This window comes from Paramormyrops kingsleyae, chromosome 2 (assembly GCF_048594095.1).
Source record: "Paramormyrops kingsleyae isolate MSU_618 chromosome 2, PKINGS_0.4, whole genome shotgun sequence".
In the NCBI taxonomy this organism is placed as follows: Eukaryota; Metazoa; Chordata; class Actinopteri; order Osteoglossiformes; family Mormyridae; genus Paramormyrops; species Paramormyrops kingsleyae.
In genome coordinates, this window is record NC_132798.1 from 15,097,437 (window position 1) to 15,121,404 (window position 23,968).

At 50.6% G+C, this 23,968-nt stretch overlaps 1 protein-coding gene across 2 annotated transcripts in view; it reads left to right on the forward strand.

The window, feature by feature from the left end:
- Nucleotides 1-23,968, forward strand: part of grid2 (glutamate receptor, ionotropic, delta 2) — a 312,014-nt gene that overhangs the window by 179,234 nt on the left and 108,812 nt on the right. For both annotated transcript variants that reach the window (XM_023836747.2, XM_072706413.1), the window contains exons 3-6: nucleotides 2,031-2,315; nucleotides 5,566-5,771; nucleotides 20,159-20,212; nucleotides 23,331-23,504. In XM_023836747.2, coding sequence (XP_023692515.1) covers nucleotides 2,031-2,315; nucleotides 5,566-5,771; nucleotides 20,159-20,212; nucleotides 23,331-23,504 — 719 coding nt within the window. The remainder of the gene's footprint in view (nucleotides 1-2,030; nucleotides 2,316-5,565; nucleotides 5,772-20,158; nucleotides 20,213-23,330; nucleotides 23,505-23,968) is intronic.

Below are 23,968 nucleotides of genomic sequence, written 5' to 3' on the forward strand. Positions count from 1 at the left end.
GGACATTCAGAGCTGCAGCGAGCCCCGCTGGGGAGGGAGGACGGGGTGTGGGCTGTGAGTGGCATAGGGATGGGCACTGCTGGTGATGGCATAACCCTTCTGGTCACCTTCATTTGACACCCAGGGTGCCACATGTGCAGGGGTTTGAGTGGCATGATGAGGGAGTTTTGAAAACATGGAGGACAGAGACAGGCGGAGCTGGGGGGGCTCAGTGGACAGCTGACAATTCAATAAAAAAGCAAGAAAAAAATAAAAAAGAAAACATCTGTGTGACGGATGCTGCTCAGTATTCACACGGTCCACCCAAGGTCTGCAACTCAGAAACAGATTTACTTATCATACAGATGGCGTTCCTGCATGTGGCTGAACATATTTCACCTATTGAATTTAAGGAGGACTCCCATCCTGTAAATATTCCTCAAAGCATGTGGCGTGAATTGCAGTGCCTGCAGGGGGCGCCACTCGTATATCATTATTCATTATAATTAGAGGTGGTTGTCTTTAACGTTGCTGAGGGCATGGCGTATTAAATGAGACAGCAGATAAATATACCACTTTGTGCTTTATATCGGCTGAACTATGGTGAGATTTAACCCCAACCCAAGCGGCTTTAACGAGCTAGATAAGTTGCCATGGTAATCCATTTGTTTTGTGGGAATCCTTAATTAATCCACGTGTGTAAAAATAGCGTCTGGGCCTTGTTAGAGCTCACGGCCACTCCGGTGGGATGCTGCCAGAATGTCCCGCCGCCGGGAGCGGGGGGGTGGCCAGCGCCTGAATCACATGGTCCGCTGGGTCCATTTCACACTCGATTGAAAGTGCCCGTGTTTTATGGGAGCCCCTCTACAGAGCGGGTGACAGCAGCAGGCATGTGGCCGGCCACCGCTCTCTGTTTACATGCACACGTGTCCCCCCGGGGCAGCCATGTGGGCTTAGACCATTAGCCAGGAGGAGTCTAAGCTCAGGGCTACAGCAGGAGTGTGGGATCAGGTCCTGTGGGGGATCATAAACTGAGAGGATGAATTGGGGAGGGGGGTCAACTGAGTGGATGGGATGTGGGTGAGGGGGTGTTGTGCTGCTCTACCGGAGTATATGCACGTGATCAGAAGGCCATAGGTTTAAATCCCATGATTTGCAGAGTGATGTCACCGTTGGGCCCTTGAGCGAGGCGCTTAACCCCCAATTGCTCCAGGGACTGGCTGACCCAACTTGCTCAATTGTACATCAATTTGGACGAGTTCTTATGCCACAGTTGTAGGGGATGGGATGTGCAAAAAGTCACATTCTTCTCCTAAATGAATGCAAATAAATTAAGTAAATTGGAAGTTTTTCTCGCTGTAACGTGTAATCCCTTCCTGCCACTGGGGGCACCCCCATCATCCACAGGCACTTTAATCCTGCTCACCCTCCTCCTGTGGTCACTTCTCCTTTCATGCCAGGAGGGGCGCTAAACCTCATAGCTGTCGGGCACTGCAGACTGTTGGCTGGGGGGCTGTTTATATGACATTATACACTTGGCACAAACTTTGAAGGCAACAGACACAGGTGGACGTTTCGCCTCAAGCTGCTCACAGGACACCAGCGGGTACCATGCTGAGACTCCCGCGAGCCTGGCAGCCACGAGTGGTGCGCCCCCTGTTGTCCCGCTTGACCTTCTTTCAGTGGCATCAGATTTATTATGTTGTTATTCCCCCGGACTACATAATTTAGCACTGAACTCGGAAGTGCAGTGGAAATAATCTAATTTCCACCGTCTTTCACTTGGTAATTAAACTAATAAGAGGAGACATTTATCATTGCCTGCTTTTCCACCCTGACAAGACTGTGCTTCAAGACTCTAGTCACGGAGACACCGACGTCTCAAAGCAAACAGAGAGACGTGTTGTCATTTATGTGTAATAATTGTTTAAGCGCTGATTTTTATTCCTAATTGACCGCCGGTGCACTATTTAGTTGCTGGCAAAGCCCGAGCGCTCAGAGCCGACTTCGGTCGCCATCTCATCACCTCCTCTCCTCTCCTCTCCCCGCAGCCTGCGAGCTGATGAACCGCGGCATCCTGGCTCTGGTCAGCTCCATCGGCTGCATGTCAGCCGGCTCACTGCAGTCGCTATCTGATGCCATGCACATCCCGCACCTCTTCATCCAGCGCAGCCCCGCCGGGACGCCGCGCTCCAGCTGCCCGCCCACCAGCCGCGGCCGCACCGACGACTACACGCTCTTCGTGCGGCCGCCCGTCTACCTCAACGAGGTCATCCTGCATGTGGTCACGGAGTACAGCTGGCAGAAGTTCATCATCTTCTATGACACGGATTACGGTGAGGAACGGGGACGCGCCCCCTTCCGCCCGCGCGTCCCCACTCCGTCCCCCCTTCCGCCCGCGCGTCCCCACTCCGTCCCCCCTTCCACCCGCGCGTCCCCGCTCCGTCCCCCCTTTCACCCGCGCGTCCCCGCTCCATCCGCGCCCGGCGCCCGCAGCCATCCGCGGAGAATTACACACCTCGCAATTTGACAAAACTAATTTATGCCACGAGATCTTTATTGAAGCCAGCGGGGAGACGGCAAGCTGACATTTGGCGCCTTTAACATTTTAACATTTAAAGAAGTGTAAGCGCCTGCGTGTGTTTTAAATGTTAAACGCGCCGCCCGAGCGCAGGGTCGCCGACGCCGGTAACTCGTCCCATTGAACCGTCGCGGATGTGATTAATTGCACACGGCTTCGTGTGTGTACGTCTGCGTATGTTTGTGTGTCAATGAGTCAGGTGCTCTCTTTAAATCACTTTCTCTCACTGAGGAGATGCTGCTGCTTAATCGTGCTTCAAATGACAGCCTGGGTGATTCAGTAATTCTGTGTGTGTGTGTGTGTGTGTGTGTGTGTGTGAGAGCGAGAGAGAGATAGCATTGTGCATCTGTTTATTAGTGTAAGCCTGTGTTTATTTGCATATGTGCGACTTTATACATCTGTGTATTTGGTTGTGTGTCAGCGTGTGCCTCTGTGACTCTGCTTGTTTGTATTTGTGTAGGTCTTTCTGTGCGTCTTTTATTGTGTGTGTGTGTGTGTGTGTGTGTGTGTCTGTGTCACTCTGCTTGATTGTGTGTGTGTCTGAGTGTGAGCATGTTAAATGCCCTTCCTCTCCCATCCCCAGCTACCTCCCAGTCTGCATAGAGTGGCTGAGGTTATCCCCCCAATACGCTACAGCCCAGCCTGGATCAGCACAGCCAGATGCCGATGTAAAGCCTGGACCTTCTGGCCGGGTTTGTGGGGCCTGCTGGCTGGAACGTGGCCCACCGCGGGCGGGCAAGCTGACGAATCTGCGGCGAGCTGGCAGCGCGGTCCGGAAGCGGCTCGGCCGGGTTTAAACGGCCTCGTCGGCACCGCGATGTGGGGCGCGCTGATTTCCGTTCGCTGCGGGTCGGGCCGTGGCGTTGTGGCCCGTCAGCATTGGCCCTCGCCTCCCGGCGCTGAGTTTCTGACGGTTCGCCTGCTGCTATTTATGACTCGCCTGGATAATTAGGCACCAGGAGGGACCCCAGCCGGATTATGTGCTCTTCACAGTGCTTTAGCGGATGACGCGGCCCGTGTTACCGCCGCCCAAGCCGGGCTGATGAGTACCAGCGCCGGCGACGGTCTTGGACCTGATTGTGAGCGAGTTGGGACACAGTGTTTGGGTTTTTAGTGTCACAGATCCACAACACGAGGTCCCCCCCCAGTCACCCCACCGGCTTCAAGGCACAGAGTGGCGTGAGGCTAAGATTACGGCATTTCACAGTGCTGAGCAGCAGCGGGTTTGCGGTGGGCCTGGGGGGGGGGGGGGCAGTGGTACAGTGTGAGTGCGCATCGCTGCAGTACGGAGTGCGATGGGCTCTAGAGGCTCAAACCAAGGTGTGTATGTGTGTATTGGTGTGTGTGGGGAAGGTGAGGCATGCAATTCGAGACTCTGGGTGTGTGTGTGTGGTTGCATTTGCTTTCCAATCTGCCCTATCATGTCCATATCATTTGTGTGTGTTTATGTGTGTTTGTGTGTTATTATGTACTTGAGGTTGTGTGTGTGTTTATGTGTGTTTGTGTGTTATGTACTTGAGGTTGTGTGTGTGTGTGTGTGTGTGTGTGTGCGCACATTTGCATGTGTCTTTTCAGGAGCCTCTGATCTTGCCCGCTTGCTGTCTGATGTCCGTCACCCCGTGTCTGTGTTGTCCAGCCTGGGCTCCTGCCCTGCTGCCGCTGTGACTCACAGGCCATGAGGCCGGGCTGTGAGAAACGCCTTGCTCTGGCGGCATCTGCATCTGCCAGCTCCATCAGGCGACGCCCCCACCACTGCCCTACAGTCTCCTGGTCAAAGCTCCGGGCAGATTCAGGGCGCTGGTGACTCTGGGGTGTTTTTGGGTGTCCTGGAAGCCACTGGGCTGAGTTCCCTCTGTCCTACACATGTTGGTGCCAGTCTGAATGCACGGGAGTCACATGACCATGCCCCAGCAGCCCTGCCCCCCTCCCCAGTCACAGGGGGCGTTGACATAGTGAGTTTATTGATTGTAGATGTTTGCCAGCATATGAGGCTTGTTCCTTCCCAGAGCAGCCCCTGTTGGCTTCTAAGGCAGGGTGGGGGGGGGCATTTACATTCAGAGCCAGTACACAGATGGAGCAGCTGGAGGAAAGGGCTCCCTGTGCAGCCTGCGGTTGGCGTGGTCCCATCTCCCCCTGCATTTGACCGTGACCAGGACAAGCTGGGTCCCGTTCTTCCCCCCAGCTTTTCCGGCACATGGCCGGTCCAGCTCACGGTGCAGCTGCAACACTGCCCAATTACCCAGAATCCTCATCTGTCTCACAAATCCCTCCCCCTGTGTCTTCCTGTCCCTTTTCTGTAATGAGCCCCTACATATGAATGCCCCCAGCCCCCCGACCCGGCACATTACCCCATTACCCATAATCCCTCCCTGGGGCCCCGTTTCCCACAAATGATCCAAGGCCCGGGCGAAATCCAGCACCACACCTCAGCCACAGAATTATGTTTTATTTACCCCTCCTTTCGAGGCAGCCCACTGCCTCTCTGTGTGACGAATGGACTACAGAAGGAGAAAATGCAGACGGTCCCTTGCAATTTGTCAGCTAAATAGACAGTAACAGAGCTGCGTGTCTCCTGTTTGTGCTGCCCTGACCGCTGGAGCGTCAACCCGCTCGTTCTCTGAGAGGGGGTGGCACAGTGGTGCCGCGGTCACTCCTGCGCCTGCCGGGTTATCCTCCAGGTGGCAACGCTCTCTGTGGGAGGTGTGGTTTCAGGTAGGAGTCCACTGGAGCGTGGAGGTAGAGATGGGAGACGATGTGAGTTTCACACTAAGCTGTGGGCCTAAATACTGGTATCAGAACCGATTCTCCAAGCTTCTGAATGCCCTGAAAACCTTTTTCTTTCTTTCATTTAGAACTTCAGTCATGCTAATAAGTGGTAAATTATGGAGGTGTGGGACCGGAGCTATCAGGAGTGTTGATTAGTGTATTATTAGCATTAAAACTGGTGTCTCACTGCACAACTGATACCCCCACGTCACCAGTTCTTTTGTCCACCCCACCCCCAGACATCCGAGGTATTCAGGACTTCCTGGACAGGGCGTCCCAGCAGGGCATGGACGTGGCGCTGCAGAAGGTGGAGTCCGACGTCAACGTGATGATCACCGGAATGTTCCGCACCATGCGGGTGGAGGAGCTGCACAGATACCGAGACACGCTGCGGAGAGCCGTCCTCTTCATGAGCCCGGCCACCGCCAAGGCCTTCATCACCGAGGTACGCCCCCCCCCCCCGATGGCATGCCCCACCCCTGACACGCCAAACGCTCACACTCCGCACTAATGGCTCATTAAGGCAATGCAGGCCCTATTAGCGTCAAAGTGTTAATTAGATGTTTACATTTAATTAGGCTATAAAAGCTACATGAAAACTGTTATACATTACGTTGGTGTAAAATTATGCAGCATCTAAACTCATGACATGATATGAAAGATGAGACACACTTTACTCCTCTGGATTTTTTGCCGCATTTAACCCCAAAGGAGACATTTATTTACATAGTGAATGCTTTTGTCTAACACATACGAGTAAGGAAAGTTTGGAGAACGAGATTGGGGTTAGCCAGCGCTGGAGCAGTTGGGGTTAAGGGTCTTGCTCAAAGGCCCAGTGGTGATATGATCACTTTTCCGGACACAGGTTTTGAACCTATGACCTTCTGCATACAGGCTCCTAACCCACGGAGCTGCACACTGAGTTACGCTGTCTCTAATTGAACAGAGAATCCAAGCCTGCAGTCTAATTACAGGTTACCATAGACTGGGAGTAGTCTTCCACCAATGTTTCGGACAGGACCGAGGGGAACGGCATGGCTACAGTTTATCTGAGATTAGCACAAAGCCAGGACAATCATCAGCCGGGATATTAGCGGCCTAGTGACAGATTAGCACAGGCTAAGGAAAAGGCAAGCTGTGCTTTAGCAGATGGGATCGTGGACGGCATGCCGGGGTCAGAGCTGGCGCCGGCAGGGCGTCCAGAGCCGCGGTGACTGACGGATCTGTTTGTTGGCTTTGGAAGCTGGCCACTCATCGGAAGCGATGGCAGTCACGGACAGGCAGCTGTGCCGGAGGTGCTGTAACGAGAAAGTTCTGCCAGATTATTATTATTAACTCCCCCCTCCCTGCCATTATCATCTTTACTGCCATTAAAGCCCTATTTAGCACTTGTGGTACCAGCGTCCGACGTGGAATGTAACAGCTTCATAAAAGCACACATGCTATCGCAGTGGGATGTTACCTGTGTATGTTTTTTTTAACAGTGTTTGAGGGGTTGTGACTTGGTTTTTGTTCCTGTCGGGCCCCCGTGACCTTTCACATAATGACATTTGACCTCTGACCCCACACAAGCCTCCCACTGATCTTTCACATAAAGGCTAAGATGTGAACTCAGCCCAGAGTATTGTGGGATATTTCTAGTTAATTGAATCATTTAATCTGGCCTGGTAGGCCGCTTTATCTTTTGTACACCTGAACAAGATGGCCAGATGCCTAGACCACCCTTTAAAGGCAGTGCGACAGATTCAGTCTGTACAGATGTCTCTTTAAACACACTTTGGTCCGCGTCCTGTAAGCCATTATCTTTCTACTTTCCTGGTCATTAAAGAAATCGATTGTGTTTTTGCTGTTGATCAGTCTCATGCCTGCATGTTTCCTTCTGATGCATAGTAAATATCTCTCAACTGAGAATCCCATTTAGGAACAGAAGGTATCCTGGATACAAATGTTAGTTATTGTGGCGAAGCCAATCCTTTGTAGGGGTGGCTGCTTCCTGTCCGTGTCAAAAGGGGACCTTTTTTTCATGGATCGCTAGGCTCACCCGGAGTATCGGGATATGAGTTTGGGAATATTTCCTGCATAATACAGTCACTTCAGAACAGGCACAAACTCAAAATGACCCACACTGTAACCACTGTGGAGCTTAAATTTATTTTAACTATTCAGATAAATTTTTTAAAATCTGTTTTTTTAAATTGCACAGTTGTACCAAATTCTTATAAATGGCTCTTCCTCGTCTCCCCCAGGGAAATGTCAGCTTTTGATATGGGGGCCTTAGTGTGACAGAAATAACTGCATTTTTCCGTATAATTCACAAACAAGGAGGCACCAGCGAGTGTGTTTGTTACCCAGTGTTCCATACTTAAAAGTGAACCTAAGATAGAGTAAATCACTTTTAAGCCATCGCCTGCAGTGAGCTTCTCCTGACTAATAACAATGACTGGTTCAGAGTTTAGGATGTGCAGTTTTTCATCCTGCAGCCCAGAGCAGAAATACAAAACGATGCAGCAGGTTAACATGTAATGAGAGGGCAGGCCACTCTCCACACGCCCGTCGGACAGTCTGCTGTTTTGCTGTATGTCGTTTCTGATGAAAGTAGGTGATGCACTGTTCACTAAAGCCGCTAGTATCATACATCAGCTGCGACTGGTGTTGTCACCATGGTAGTGTGTGAGTAAACCATACTGGGAACGTGCTGTATGATTGTTCTATTTGCCAGCAATCTGAATGAATACTTCAGGTGGGATTTCTCAATGGGTGTTTCGCAATATGTGTACTAGACTGTACTTGTGTTCTCAGGTACCCATTTTACATCATCTTCCATTGCCGAAGACCTGTTCCATTACTAAGAACAGAAGTACATGAGGACGGTAAAAATCCTTGGATGTCGTTCTTTTCCCACCCCAAATCTCAAGTATACACTGGTTGCATCCTCGCCAAATGAGACCAATCCCATGATTCATTGCGCCCTAAGTTCATTCTTGGAAGGCGAGTTGGCAAGACGGGTCTTGCCAAGACCACATGTGCGGTTGTTGCGTCCTGAGTATTGAGACTCCATCTCGGACAGGACTGAAATGGTAGGAAGGGTGGTATAGATGAGAGGGCTGATGGGAGGAAGGGCAGTATCGGTCAGAACGCTGAAATGGGAGGAAGGGCGGTATCATCAGAACGCTGAAATGGGAGGAAGGGCGGTATCGGCAGAACGCTGAAATGGGAGGAAGGGCAGTATCGGTCAGAGGGCTGATGGGAGGAAGGGCGGTATCGGTCAGAGGGCTGATGGGAGGAAGGGCGGCATCGGTAGGAGAGCTGATGGGAGGAAGGGCGGTATCGGTCAGAGGGCTGATGGGAGGAAGGGCGGTATCGGTCAGAGGGCTGATGGGAGGAAGGGCGGTATCGGTCAGAGGGTTGATGGGAGGAAGGGCGGTATCGGTCAGAACGCTGAAATGGTAGGAAGGACAAAGTCGCTCAGAGGGCTGAAATCACTGCCATCCATATAATGGCCATGCACTTTGTGTCTTAGACCTCTCTCTATGTCAGCAGGTTGATTGCAGTGGGTCGTTTCCGTCACACCTGCGTGTCTGTTTGCCACATCTCTGTAGCTGCATGACGGCTGGCCGGGTGGTTCCATTCGCCGTGCTTTCAGATCGAAGCTCCGCTGATGGGTTCTGTGAATCTGAAATATCCGCCGTTTACCCTGCTGGCTGCCAGCCGCGAGCTACGCCAGCCTCCTCTCCCCAGTACCTGACAGGCTGCTGTGTTACTGTCCTTCTTCCCCGTCAGTCTTCGGTAATCTGCTTTTTAACCGTCTTGCCTGATATTTTTAGCCCTCATTATTCTCAGTATGTTCACATTATACAAGCCAGGTTCTTCCTGACTGATGGCTTGACTGAACTGTGCATCAGAGATGGGCCTGCAGGGGATGTGTGCACTTATGCCAGTAATATGTTTGTAATTAATGTTATATTAATTTATCTTAAAAACAGGGTTGGAAGGTTGCCTCCTGTTTCCAGAGTTTCATTCACATCACGGCTCTTTGTGTGCGGAGTTTGCATATCTCCCCCACTCCCCCAAGCTTTTAATCGATTGGTCCTGCTTGAGGGGACAATATGAAGGTGAACTGCTTGCTTTTTAAAAAAAAAAAAGCTGTTGGTTTGGCCTGGTGGGGGAGTGGGGGGGGGGGGAGTGGGGGCTGTCAAGATGACCGTTTATTGACATCAGCAGCCTTTTTGGACTGGTGCCGTAAAGGCAGCTTTGACGCACCAACAGCAAGGCAAGACCTGGACCTCTGTGATGCAGGACGGATTCATAAATGTATGGGGGGGGGGGACTTCAGCAGCACAGCAGGGATCCCTGAACTCCAGAGTTACAGGTTCGAATTAGACGAGATTCCGCCAGATTCTCGCCTTTCACAAGCAGATCAGGTGGATAAATAGGCGTGAGGGTCCAGTCCAAAGCGCCTGCTTCCCGTGCTTAACCAGGAACGGCGCTGGATCATTGCATCGCAGAATGAAGAAGCAGTTATTGAAAAGGGATGATTGACATTTATATATTTTTATGAATATTGTGTTCCGTTGTTTTATTTTTTTTGAGAGGGGGGAGAACTATTGAAATTACTTTTTTTATTGCTGCAATTTTGGTATTTTTAAATTGGTTAGTCCTCAACAGAGAGACAAATAAATGCGTATCGTAGACATGTTGTTTTGCAGAATATCAATGGAACATCAGAGACACATTTTCAGTAGTAATCCATCTTCCGGCTGCGGTGTTAAGTTTGATGTCTGAGAGCCGTGAAATGACGCCCGGCCACGGCGATGCGGCGATGTTCGGACGGACTCCCCGTGTCTGATTACCTCGCTGCGTCTCTCTGTCCTCAGCTTTTAGGTGCTACACACTGGGGCAGACAAGGGATGCCAGTGGGAGGGAGAGGAATGCGGGTGAACTGTCACGGATAACTGTCTCTGTCCCGACTCCGGAGTAGCTGTCACACCGCCAGAGCTCGCAGTGGAGATCAGGACACACTCGCCGACTGGTGTTTAAGCTCCTGTTGTGTTCCGCCTCTGCTTGTTAAGGCCCCATCTTCTTCTCAGCCGGCATGGAGGAAGAGGCCATTTCCATTTAAACCCGCAGTGGCGCTCACAGTAGCAAACTCAGACACGACACTTAGTGGAAATGGACCTGCAGCCTGTCCCTTAAAATGGTCTTGTTTTTTTTTCCTCTTATCTAACAAATCCAGGCATGACACGGATCTAGACTTGTGAAGGCGGAGGGGAATGGAACTTTGTGCACCATTTTTAAACTAAGAATGTTTAATCCTCCACAGAATATGTGCGAGGTTGCTAATGACGGCCAATAAGGAAAGGGTTCACAAGGTCGGCAGTTAGATTATGAGAGTCGGAGGTTGTGATTGGTTCGTGGCCTCTGTGGCACCAGTGGGCAGTTTGAAGTAATGGCCTTGTGATTCTCAAGGGCAGAAGGCCCCCAGCATCTGTCAGCCTCCTGCTGGTTTTATTGTTCATCTGCTCCGGGTCTAGAGACCAGCGATGTTTTTTAGATGGTCAGTAGAATATATAGTGCCTTTTAAGCCTGGGTGGGGGGTAAGGAACGGGGTGATACAGGGCGGAAATGCTGACACTCTTTTAAAAGGACTGCGAGTTATAAAATTGCTTTATTTTTCAAGGGTATGGCTAACAGGGTTAGCAGGCATGTCTGGCTCAGAGCAAACGGCAGGCCCCCTACTGGTGAACTGGCTGAGCTCATGCTGTCATGTGACGTGTCCCTCATGCTGTCATGTGACTGCTGGCAACTCTAGGGCATTGGCTGCTTCAGAGGCCTCCATCCAGCATACTTCTTTACCCAGCATGCCGCATTCAGACAACACCGTTGTCACCACAGCTCGGGGGAACGGGGTAAGGAATGGCCCTGTCAGCCTGGCCTTGTCTTGCATTTTTTTTTCACATAATTCTCTGTAATACCCCGCTCCCACTAAGAAAGGTTGGCCACAGCAAAGCGGGCAGCCTGGAGAGGAATTTGAGAGCTTTTTGCCCTTCATGGTGAGCCACGCCACGTTCTTATTGGACGGTGACTGTCCAATGAGGAGAGGGAAGGTCTGGCATTCCATGCTTTTTCTGCTGGATGAAGGAAGAGGATGTGTTTAATATTGCACCCCGGAGAGGCTCACTGTTTGTGACGGGGGTCATGGTCATCAAACCATAATGACGACTTCAATAAAGGGCACACAACTCTCTCTGCAACTCCCTGTCTCTCTCTCTGCTTCCCTCTCGCCGATTCCCTCCCCCTTTCTCTCTCTCCCTCTCCTCAGGGTTCCTCCGCTGATTGACACTTGATGAACTTCTCTGCCGCTCATGCACGTTCTCCCCACCAAGTCTGCTGATAGCTCAGCCTATTAAATTCATCACGCGGACGGCGTGTGTCTCTGTGCCGCGCTGGCGACTTGGCTAAATATTCATCCGGTGGCTCCCGCTTTCCGACTCGTTGCCGGGAGCAGCGCCGGCACGCTGACAGGTGCCACCGGCAGCTTGCGGCTTAACTCGGTTAACAGATTAACGGTCCCGACACTTGGTCATGAATCCACACTTTTTGCTTAACCAGGTCGCTATTTTTAAATGGGTGTTACTGGCGCACGTTCCATTCCACAGCAATGGGGCTGAGATGCGGACCGATGAGGCCAAGACTCGTGGTGACAGATAATGGGGTCGGGCTGTCCTGCCGGATCCTCATCCCCTCCACCACGCTCTGGTCTTTCTCCTATGCGGGGGGGGGCACAGGTAAATTAAAGGTGTGGCCCCCTTTGGTGGGCTGTACACAGCCCTATCTGCGACCCTCGTGGTTTTTAATTTGGCTGCTTTGGGTTTTTGCCAGAGAGAAATGATGCCCAACGATACCTTGGGGCCTGCAGGGGGCGTGGGCCAGAGAAAGTGCCCCCCCCCCCCCCTTGTGAGACATGGGAATTTTATGAGCTGATCCATGGTGCTGCCTCTTTCAGTGCGCTGGAATTTATTATTTATTTAAAAAAAAAAAAAAATCTTTTGGGGGTGGGGGGGGGGCGCTTGCAAGGCTATATTTCTGGAGACCAATCGGATGTGGAGACATGATGGGCTCCTCTTCCAGGGGCATGTTCTGCCCCAGAAAGGCAGTCGCCGCCCCCTATGAATCTGGCTGATCTTCCTGCTGTTCCTGGAGGGGGATTTGGAAGTGGGGAGCGGACACAGGGTGGGGCAGCCCTGTCATGAGCTGATAAGGCCCCATCGTGTGCATCGGGTCCATTTAATCCGGCCATAACAGCGACAGGTGAGGTGCCGACGGCGACCAGGAGCCGTGTCACCGGGATACTATCTGCGGCATCATCCTGATCGCAGCTAGAGATGTCCCCCCCGCCCCAAAGCCAAGACAGGACATCCCAGTAATTGCAAAATGAGTGTAACTGGAGAACACAGCTTAATTACCATTTCTGCAGCTTTCTGCATGGAAGGTTTTTCATCTATAATTAAAAAGACGCTTTGCATATAGAGAGGTCATTATATACTGCAGACTATTTACTGTGGGACACGGCCCATCCCTACACACGTCACTTTGACCATGGGTAGTGGTGGTGGGGGGGGGGGGGGTGTTTGTACATGAGGAGGACATGGGAAGAATGGCAGGAAATGACATCAGCAGGTGGAAGTTTTCAGGCAGTGTGCTCCACCAATCATGTCCCGCTACTTGTTTTGACCATGGTGTTTAACTAGGTATGGAAGATCCCCATTGAGCATGAGCCATATAATGCACAGCAAAAAACATGTGTAAAGAGAGGGACCACATTGTGGGAAGCATGTTACTGCTGGGAAATGGTGCCACCTAGGGCCCCGGAGGTCTCACAGCACTTGCTCTCCCAGCAGTTTCTCCTGCTGGGCTGTCAAGAGGAGAGCCAGCAGGGGGGTTAGCCTGGTCGCGGGTCACCTGACTGGCGCTTGTATCCACAGGAACCATTACTCACCCCCCTTTGGTATCCTCCCTGTGGAGTGAGACTGACACACAGATGCAGAGGTTAACATATTAATTCACAGGAGGATCAGAGGAGGATCTGATGCCTGCATCACAGCACAGAGCCAGGACGCGAGACAGACATTTGGTGGGCTGGTATTCACATGATCCCAGGGTCTTATTTAAGCAGCAAAATGTGCTATTACTGCCTTTTATAGGTAAGACAGGAATTCACAGAGTATGACGTGCAGTGTGGAAAATACTTCAACACACAACAGGTATCAAAATATCAGAGACAAGTACTCTTGGACTAGTCAACACGATCTCCCCAGATCCAACTCGGAGAATACCTTACCATGATCTGTATTTGTGCAGGGATTTTATCTTCAATTCTGATTGTTTTACTGAAATATTTACAAACAATTTAAATTACCTTTAGCAAAAAATGGCAAGATTAATGGTAATTACAGCAAATGTTGTGTGTAATTCCTCATTCAGCATTTTATCATTTTCATTAATCTATATTTACAATCCTCATTTTCCAATCAAGTAAAAAAATAATAACTTCTAATCATTAGAAAATCTTCATACATCCCGCTGGTAACTTGATAAAGTGACACTCTGCTGAACAGAATAATGCCTTTTTAATCTTTAATACATGTCACTTCATGTTCTTGTCGGGTCCCGTATTTAGCGTTTTCTCATAAGGAGTGACTTTTAATTACCTTGGAGCAGAAGCGTTTGCTCTCTCCCCATCCTGTCAGACTTGCAAGAGAAACATGGCTACCACAGGCATGGCGTGGTCACTAACTCGGTCTAGGTTGAGGAGGAGAATCTGTAAGGGTCAGACCCTTGACCAGGACCATTTCAGCAGCTCCGTCTTTGGTTCTCAGTACCGGGGTGCCGGTCTCCGGGCCATTTTATATCTCGGACTTGAAAAGATCGATAGCCGTGCTTGTCAGCATGGGTCAGGCCTGCGCTGGGCTGGTCAGAGCAAGACCCACATGTCCTTGGATGGTATAGAATTCTTTTGACATGCTTTACGGTCCCTGTAAATCAGGCAGTGCAGCCTGGGTCATATACTAGAGCACTTAGCATGCAGGGCTTAGCATAAAGACATAACATAAAGTGTCCTAGGGATAATCTGTGTGTTATATACAGTTGTCCCAGTGTCCTACAGCCCGCCCACAACAGTCCCAGTGTCCTACACCCAACCCACACTAGTCCCAGTGTCCTACACCCAACCAACACTAGTCCCAGTGTCCTACATCCAACCAACACTTGTCCCAGTGTCCTACACCCAACCCACACTTGTCCCAGTGTCCTACACCCAACCAACACTAGTCCCAGTGTCCTACACCCAACCAACACTAGTCCCAGTGTCCAACACGCCGCCCACACCAGTCCCAGTGTCCTACACCCCTCCGACACCAGTGTCAGTGTCCTAGAGCCCGCCCACACCAGTCCCAGTGTCCTACATCCCAACCCACACTAGTCCCAATGTCCTACACCCAACCCACACTAGTCCCAGTGACCAACACGCCTCCCACACCAGTCCCACTGTCCTACACCCTGCCCACACCTGTCCCAGTGTCCTACAGCCCGCCCACACCAGTCCCAGTGACCAACACGCCTCCCACACCAGTCCCACTGTCCTACACCCAACCCACACTAGTCCCAGTGACCAACACGCGTCCCACTATCCTACACCCAACCCACACTAGTCCCAGTGTCCTACAGCCCGCCCACACCAGTCCCAGTGTCCTACACCCTGTCCATCTGACTCGCAGTGTCCTACAGCCTGCCCACACCAGTCCCAGTGTCCTACACCCTGTCCATCTGACTCCCAGTGTCCTCCACCCTGCCCACACCACTTCCAGTGTCCAACACGCTGCCCACACCAGTCCCAGTCTCCAACACCCTGTCCATCTGACTCCCAGTGTCCTACACCCTATCCACACCAGTCCCAGTATCCTTTATCACACCCACACCATTGTCAGTGTCCTGTACCCCGCCCACCCCAGTCCCTGTGTTCTACATGTCACACACCAGTCATTGTTCCAGTGTAGTATATATTTATGCTGTCCAGTTTGTTGTAGGCAATGTTTATTCAAGAAAAACTTGCATGGAACCCAGGAGAGAGAAGCAGGGCTGAATATGCTGGTCTGTCTCTTGACAGCTGTGCTGGGACGATGAATTATACATGGTGGGAGCGCCCTGTGACTGGGGTGGCTGACATTAAATGTAAATGGCAAATGTGACATAGAGCAGTTATGATGTATTAAAAAGCACACGGCTGAACTAATATGAGCTAAATGTATAAAGCGATTCCACAGCCTCATCGCTCTCCGCTGTTGAAATAGTAGCACTGGAATGCATGCACTCACATCCGTCACAGCCACGGCAGTGTAGCACAGGTCCAGCTGTGCGGTCCGGGGGGGGAGGGTCCGGCTCGGCGGTTAACGTAGCAATCTGGGCTACGCCACGTTACGCTCTGCGAGCATATTTAGAGGACTGCCAGAGCTTTCGAGTGAAGAGGAGGTGGGGGGGACCAGGTTCATCTGCATGGCAGCGTGCATTAGCGTCGCAGCACGTTTTAGCGCTAAAACACCCTGCGGGAGCACCGCCCAAGCACAGCTCAGCAGCCTGCAGAGGAGTGCTGCAGCGCGTTAACGCAGCAACGCCGTGCAGCGCTGCACGCGCTAATGAACATCTGCCCCCGTGTTGCCCTGGGCGACACGCTACGGAGTACAGATTACTCTTTCTGGAGTGCACTCATTTAGTCTATATTGTCTTTTTTATGTATCTCCATTAATATTAAATTCACGTCTTTATTTGGAACATAGTAACAGCTTGTTTATTGTGATTTTTTTTAAATGCTAGATGGTCTGAAAAACATCGGGGTGCTTATGCTGTGGGATTTTTAGGAAGCGTTTGCAGCAAAGTGATACGTCTATTCCTCCCAGGACATTAATTAAGCGTGTAATCAAATTAAAATACTAATTTATTATTTCGGCTACGATACGGTGCCAGTTTACCTCATCCCTGTTGCTCGCTAAAGCCCTTCATGTTGTTGAAAGTGCAGTCTTTGGTCTGCATCATTAGTACTTGAGTATTCGAATGCACCTCCGGACCCAGTGAGTGACTGTAGGCAGTTTTACAGCCAATAATAGTACCCAAGGAGCTCTCATGTTCGGCCTCAGTCCACCTTCCTGCTAACTTTTGCATCCTGTCTCAGTTTCTGTAACATTCAGGGCTACATCTTGCTGCACTTTATGCCTACTTCCTGTTAACGTGCAGTCCTACTTCCTCTTTACATGCAGTCCTACTTCCTGTTTACGTACAGTCCTACTTCCTGTTTACGTGCAGTCCTACTTCCTCTTTACATGCAGTCCTACTTCCTGTTTACGTGCAGTCCTACTTCCTGTTAACGTGCAGTCCTACTTCCTGTCATGTTCAGACCTAGACTATGACTGTGTCTTTGAATGCTGACTTAGAAGTATGCTGCCCTTGAATTTGTACATGGTCTATATGGTCAAAAGTATGTGAATAACCCAATCATGTAGGTGAATGGCCTAATTGATCCACATCCATTGCTCACATAGGTGTATAATTAAACACGCAGTCACCCAATCTCCTGCAACAAACATTAGCAGCAGAATGGATGATTATACAGAAGAGGTTAGTGATTTTCCACTTGGTACTGTCATCGGATGGCTTCTTTCCAGTAAGTCAGTTCACCACATTGCTGCCCTGCTAGAGCCTCCCTGGCCAACCAAGTGAAGTGATTGTGAGGAAATGTCTGGGAGCAAGTTCAGGTGTGGGTTGGTAGGTCAGGCCAGCTCACTGAAAGGGAGCCGATCACCCAACATCAATGCCCAGCCTGAATGGCAAGGAATCCTACTAGCCATCTTCCAACATCTAATTGAAAGCCTTGCCAGAAGAGCAGAGGCTATGATAGGAAATATTAATATTAAATATTAATAAATAATGATACATGTTAATTCATATTAATAGGCATGGATTCAGACTGAGATACGGGGCGACTTGGTGTCCACATACTTTTGGCCATAAAGTGTATGTCCTTCTAGTACTTGCTGGTATGTTCTGATCATGCTCCCCCTTACTTCCCGCTCACGTTCTGATCTATTTCCTGCATGCTGTTCACCCTCCGGCTTACGGCTTCGCTCCGTGAGACCCCGGGCCCCCGACAGCCCGTTACTCAGAGACACAGGAAGCGCCTGAGAGCTGGAACTCAGGCTGCGTCTTTGTGTTCATCTTCCACCCGCTTCAGCTTCCCGCAGACCCAGTGTGAAAGTCTATTGAAGCCGCGTTCAAAACATTACGCCACCACGTTTTTCTGTGTAACCCACTCTCTGGCTTGGAGGTCGGTTTTGCCGGTACATGCCGGGCTTCTGGGCACGGTGCCTTGGGTCCGGCTCACTGCGGGCCCGCTCTTTCCCCGCACCGGTGTCGGACGGCCACTCGAAGCACCACTGGCTGCCAGAATCGATAATTTTCTCCTTGGCTGGCGCACAAAACCCTTGCAAAGTTTAATCACAAATTCAGTAGAGGAAACAAGGCCTGCTGGTGTGTGTCAGTGCTGGGGGCAGCGTGTGCGTGCGCCCACCTGCGCGCGCGCGCGTGTGTGTGTGTGTGTCCCCTTAAAGGCCTTTGGTGACATGTTTACAGCATTGAGCTGCTTAAATCCTGGACGGCCCCAGAAGCACGGATGTGGCAGCCAGAGGCAGCCCCTCGCCTCAGGGTGCCCCCCCCCCCCCCCCCCATCCAAGCAGGAAATGCCCCATCCTCAGGCCAGTGTTGTTTATCAGCACCCGAGGCTAATGTATAGGTTTGTCGTACTGAGCTGGGTGTGGTGTGAGCAGCGATGATGACATCACCACCCCGGAGGCCCTTTCTGCCCCCTGCGCTGCCGCTAAGCTGTAGTATTTTATGCGACCTGCGCAGCATAATTATTAATCTTTATTGAGTCTTAGCGGGAGATTAAAGCGCCATTACCCTGCCATCGTCATGCCCCCCATCTCCCTCCCCCCCGCCCCCAGCTGTTGCCATTGTTTACGGCCACCAGGTTTTATGATGAGCATTTGAGTCACCTCCACAATTAGGCTGGATGAAATATTGCGTGCAGCGGCCTGTCGAGGCCACAGGATGCCACACGATGGTCCTGAGTGGCTCAGCGGGCTGAGTCTCCGTGCCCGTGATTGGATGATCGCTCCGGCCTCGGCAGAGCAGCCGGGTGTCCGTGGGCCGCTGAGCAAGGCCCTTGTTTTATTATTTGCATGTACAGTCTCCTTCAGCTGCAGGTTTTTGCTTTCTGGGAGCATTTTGGGGCGAAGCACCCAGCTATGGAGAAAAAAAAAAGGGGGGGGGCAGCCCATAGGGCACTCGTGGGGCTCTTCAAAGCAAGATGCTATCTGACCGAGGGTTAATGGAAACGGGAATCATCGTGTCGTGTACTGGACTCGGCAGATGCGGCTGGTAGCTGGAGTGGTGTGCATAGGGATGGAGGGAAGGGGGGTCAGCCAGCTAGTTAGCTACGCTCTCAAGCCTGTGCCTGTCCTTATGATGCAGTGGTAAGACCAGAGTGAGTTTATCACGGCGGCACAGTTGAATAAACAAGCCTCTTGCAACCGAACAAATTAGCTACATGTTCCCCGTGTCGGCCGGACCGCTGGGCCTCTTATAAGGCCAAACAAAAGCAGTAGCCCCAGGTGCAAAGGCTCAAGGAGATTAAGAGCAGGAGAGGCCCGTGGAAACGGAGAGAAACACACGGAAGCTGCCGGAAACATGGCCTGTGACTTGTTTGGGGGGGATCCCTGCCGGTCACCCAGACTCTGTAATGAAGCGTAGCTCTGAAGTGAGCTGTGAGTGTTTTTTCCGCCGTGTCCTCAGGCGCTGCTGTGAATGGCAGGTCATGTGCCCCTTGTCGTTCCCTGTCTTCTGTTATCATGCCACACTGGACTGACTCTGAATACTGACAGTCTGGCTCTCTGCCAATTACAGGATCTTGACCCTTGAATCTTAAAACTCGCAGCTTCTGAAAGACTGAAATACTCAGAGAGGAAAGGGTTCACTCATGCACATGCTTTGTTCCGAGTATCTCTGGGTCAGAACTCAGACCCTATACCCCTCCAAAGTCTATTCTATTTTTAAACATGTCTGAGCTGCCCACCAGACCTCGCGGCCTCTCATTTGCAAGTGCAGTTCTCAGCTAATTACACTTGACATACACACAGCTGAGCGGACCTGGGGTGGATTTGTATTGTTTCTTTGTGTATACTCTTTTTGGCCGTGTGTGCATGTGCATCTGTGTCTGTGTGCGGCTGTGTGTGTCCACGTCTCCATGTGTGGCCGTGCGTGTCTGCGTCTTTCCTTGTGCGTGTGTGTGTTCTTGTCTTTCCATGTGCGACTGTGTGTGTCGTTCTGTACCTGTGTTCTGCCTGTGTCAGTGTTTCCTATGTGTTTCGCCTGTGTTCCACCTGTGTGTGTTTTCCGTATGTGTTTTGTCTATGTATGTGTTTTGTCTGTGTTTTGTCTTTGTCTATGCTTTGTCTATCTGCTGTCAACCCTGCTGCTGTTTGACTGCCGTTCCCAAATGCACCGTATTGACTGGAAATTTTGTCATGGTCCAGTATTCAGTACACTTTTTCTACTATAAATATGTATAAATGTATGATTTTTTTTAAACGTTTCAGTGGGAGTAACGATAGAGTTATGTGTTCTAGTGTTAGACCGTCATGTCATTACTATGTTAATTCAGTATTGACATCTCTCTCCCTCTCTCCCTTCCTCTTTCTCTCTCTGTCTCTCTCTCTTTCTCTCTGGAAGGTTGTGGAGACTAACCTCGTGGCGTTTGACTGTCACTGGATCATCATCAATGAGGTGAGCTAGGGGTTCTGTGCCATAGAAATGGTGGGAACGTTTCATCAACATTGCTGTAGTAGGTTTCCCCCTACAGTCCAAACCATGTGAAATGCTCACTCTAAATTGCCAATTGTATGTGCCCTGGGATGGGCCGCCGCCCCTTTTGTGGAGAACCCCGTGATCGGCCGACTCCCCTTTTGTGGAGAACCCTGTGATCGGTCAACGCCCCTTTTGTGGAGAACCCTGTGATGGGCCGATGCCTCTTTTGTGGAGAACCTCACGATGGGCCAATGCCCCTTTTGTGGAGAACCCCGTGATGGGCTGACACCCCATTTGGGGAGTGCCTTGCGATCGGCTGACGCCCCTTTTGTGGATTGCCCCGCGACGGGCCGACGTCCGGTTTGGGAAGTGCCCCGGGACAGGCCGGCATTCTGTTTGTGGAGTGGCCCACGACGGGCCGGCATCCCATTTGGGGAGTGGCCCACGACGGGCCGGCATCCCATTTGGGGAGTGGCCCGGGACGGGCCGACGTCCGGTTTGGGGAGTGGCCCGGGAGAGGCCGACGTCCGGTTTGGGGAGTGGCCTGCGACGGGCCGACGTCCCATTTGGTAAGTGTCCCCTTGATGAGCCAACACCCTTTTTGTGGAGTGTCCCGCAGTGAGCTGACGTCACGTTTGGCGAGTGCCCCGCGATTGGCCAGCATCCCATTGAGAGTGTGCCCTGTGCCTTGTTGGAAGATGGATGGATGGAACCCAAATATATAACGATCATTTCAATACATTCAGTATGTCACTTCTCAGCCAGAGAAGAAGAGGCTGCACCATTTCTTTTTACCCTTTTCACAGAAATGACATTAATACTCTTTGCAGAAAGAAATATGCATTTCAATGGCAAAGGACGTTTGTGTAACTGATGCTCATTCATGGTACAGAGGATATTTGTAATTGATGAACATTTCAATTGTAATGACTAATTTAATTTGATGCACAATAGTAAAGACAGTATTTCTGACTGAAAATTACAAAGGTAGAATGTAATTGATGTACAGTATATTCCAGTGGTAAAAAGCAGTACAGTAAAACCTCGGACTGCGAGCATAATTCGTTCATAATCCAAAGCACTCGTGTATCAAAGCGAATTTTCCCATTAGAAATAATGGAAACTCAGATGATTCGCTCCACAACCCAAAAATATTCATATAAAAATGTTTAATACAAAATATAAAGTAAAAATACATAAAAGAAATTAACCTGCACTTTACCTTTGAAAAGAATCATGGATGGTGTGAGGGAGACGAGAGAGGAGAAGAGGAGGGTTATTTTGTAGGACGACTTTCACTGTAACTAACGGAATCACTGCTATCTGTTGGCTCACTGGAATCTTTTTCTTTTTGTGCGACTTTAACAAGGAACCCATCCAATGACAGCCACTTTTGCCTCCTTTTCGATTTCGCGGAAATGAGGACATTGCATTGCCGTTAAACGGATACATCGCTCGCACTGCTACGCCCTTATTCGGATAGCTCTTTACTACTAAATTTTGACTATACGAGTGAGGCACGCTGACTGAGACCGAGCATGAGAGGCGATTACCCACAATCCCACAGCGAGAGAGAGAGAGAACCATCAGCTCAGTTGTGATCACGTGACGCTCGGCAGACAGCGTATATGTAATACTCGTATTGCAAGACCTCGCTCATTTATCAAGTTCAAATTTATTTTAAAATTTTGCTCGTCTTGCAAAACACTCGCAATCCAAGGTTTTACTGTATTTGTAATTGATGCACTTTACAGTGTTAAAGACAGTATTTGTAATAGATGCACTTTACATTGTTAAAGACAGTATTTGTAATAGATGTACATTACATAGTATATAAGTTGTGTTGGTCCTCCTGTGAGAGAACGTGGGGAAACTTTGTGTCAGCTCGGCACTTCCAGTGTTACTCTCTCTGCTTTAACAGTAGTGTTATGGAGTGCTGGGGGTAGGGGTTGGATTTTCTTGGGGGGGGGGGGATGTGAGGACAAAGACCAGCCCTGTAACTCAAATTGTCCCTGGCAAGATGTAGCAAAAATAATTCTGCCCGTAAAGCATTAAGGAGATCTCAGAGCAGGGCTCCTGTATGCGTGGAAGAGTGCCCTCTGCCCCCCGCACCCCACAGCGCCCCCGCCACATTTGCATTCCACGGCCATGTCTTCACAGACAGACCATCCCGGTGAGGCCCCGCTCACGCCATCCTGAAATAGCTGTGACTCGGCCTGGAAGCCGATTCGCACGCTGGGAGTTTCTGAGGGGAAGGAAACTCGGCTAGTTCACAGTGAAGCGGCACATTTACGCAACAAGCCCAAACGTCATGGACTCACTACCCAAAGTTTTCCTAAAGTCAGGAGCAGAATTTACCGCACGTCTGTAGTGAAACGGACCGAAGCACATTAAAGAGGACAGCTGCCGGTCCCGAACATGGGGGCTCCCTGTCTGCTTAACGCTGTCATGCCTCCCAGCCCCTCGGGGATTGTGGGTAATGTAGAGGCAGCAGAAAAAGGTTTCAGATTTGTTGCCAAGAAGGCTGGCTTTGGTACTTCTGAGTGCAAACTGCTTCTCTTGGCTTTTCAGAGAGAAGAGTGTAAGACATAAAATTCGGGTGTCGCAGAGAAACTCACGGTGCCACAGGAAACGGGCATTTGGTGAAAGCTGACTGTTGGCAGCGAGCTACATGTGGGTGCTTCCTGACACCGAGGGACCCCTGTGGTTCGTGCACATCTGGCTGGCCTTCTGCTGGCTCCGCCCCCGTGTCACCGTCAAAGGAGTCTCCCTGCGCGTATCTAGTCTGGCTCGTAGACACAGCAACATGGGTGTGCTTGTTCTCAGTGTCCTGACGCTCTGTACGAGCTGTGTGGTCGAACATCCGAGCATGGAGGGTTGGACATTGAAGCAACTGGAGACTGATTGATGGTTGAAATGAACTTGTGTGAATGTTTTCTCTACCCCGGGATGAGTGCTCTGCTCCTTTTGTGTGTGATGGTTGAGGGGGTTAATCTGGCCATATCTAGAAATTTCAGTTAACCGATGCTAGACTTGTCGTTCTGCCATTGCTTTCTGGACATTTCCCTCAGTTCTGGCCTCTCTGTCACTCCTGCAGGAGATCTCCGACCTGGACCTGCAGGAGCTGGTGATGAAGTCCATCGGCCGGCTCACACTGGTCAGACAGACCTTCCCACAGCCGCAGAACACCAGCCAGCGCTGCGTGCGCAACAACCACCGCATCAACACATCACTGTGCGACCCCAAGGACCCCAAGGCGCAGACACTGGAGGTGAGGCAAGACTGCAGAGAATGAACAATCAAACCTTTACCTTGGACGAGGGTACCCTCTAAGAACCATGAGGGAATGGCACACAGTAATGGATAATAATGAGGATCTTTGAATTTTCAGATTGGCTGTCTGTCACTCCCTTCTTCTGGGGTGACATTTGCATTTCTCCGTTCTCTGTTTCCGATCAGACTTCCTTGTTCTGTTTCTTTATTCGCTCTGAAGTCGCTGCACTCGTTGCGGCTCGGCGACGCGGCAGACGTCTTTCAGCTTTCGCGCTTTGCAGTGTGACACATCCAATTACGTTGGTAATTAAGTGTAATTAGATTACTTCTGCAAATTAGGAATGCATGAAACGCTGGGGGGTCGTGGAAACGGGAATCGGAGTTGCTGTTATATAAATTGTCATTTCAGCTTCATCTTTAGCTTATTATTCTTCCAATTTCTTTTGTGCTGAAATTGTTTGA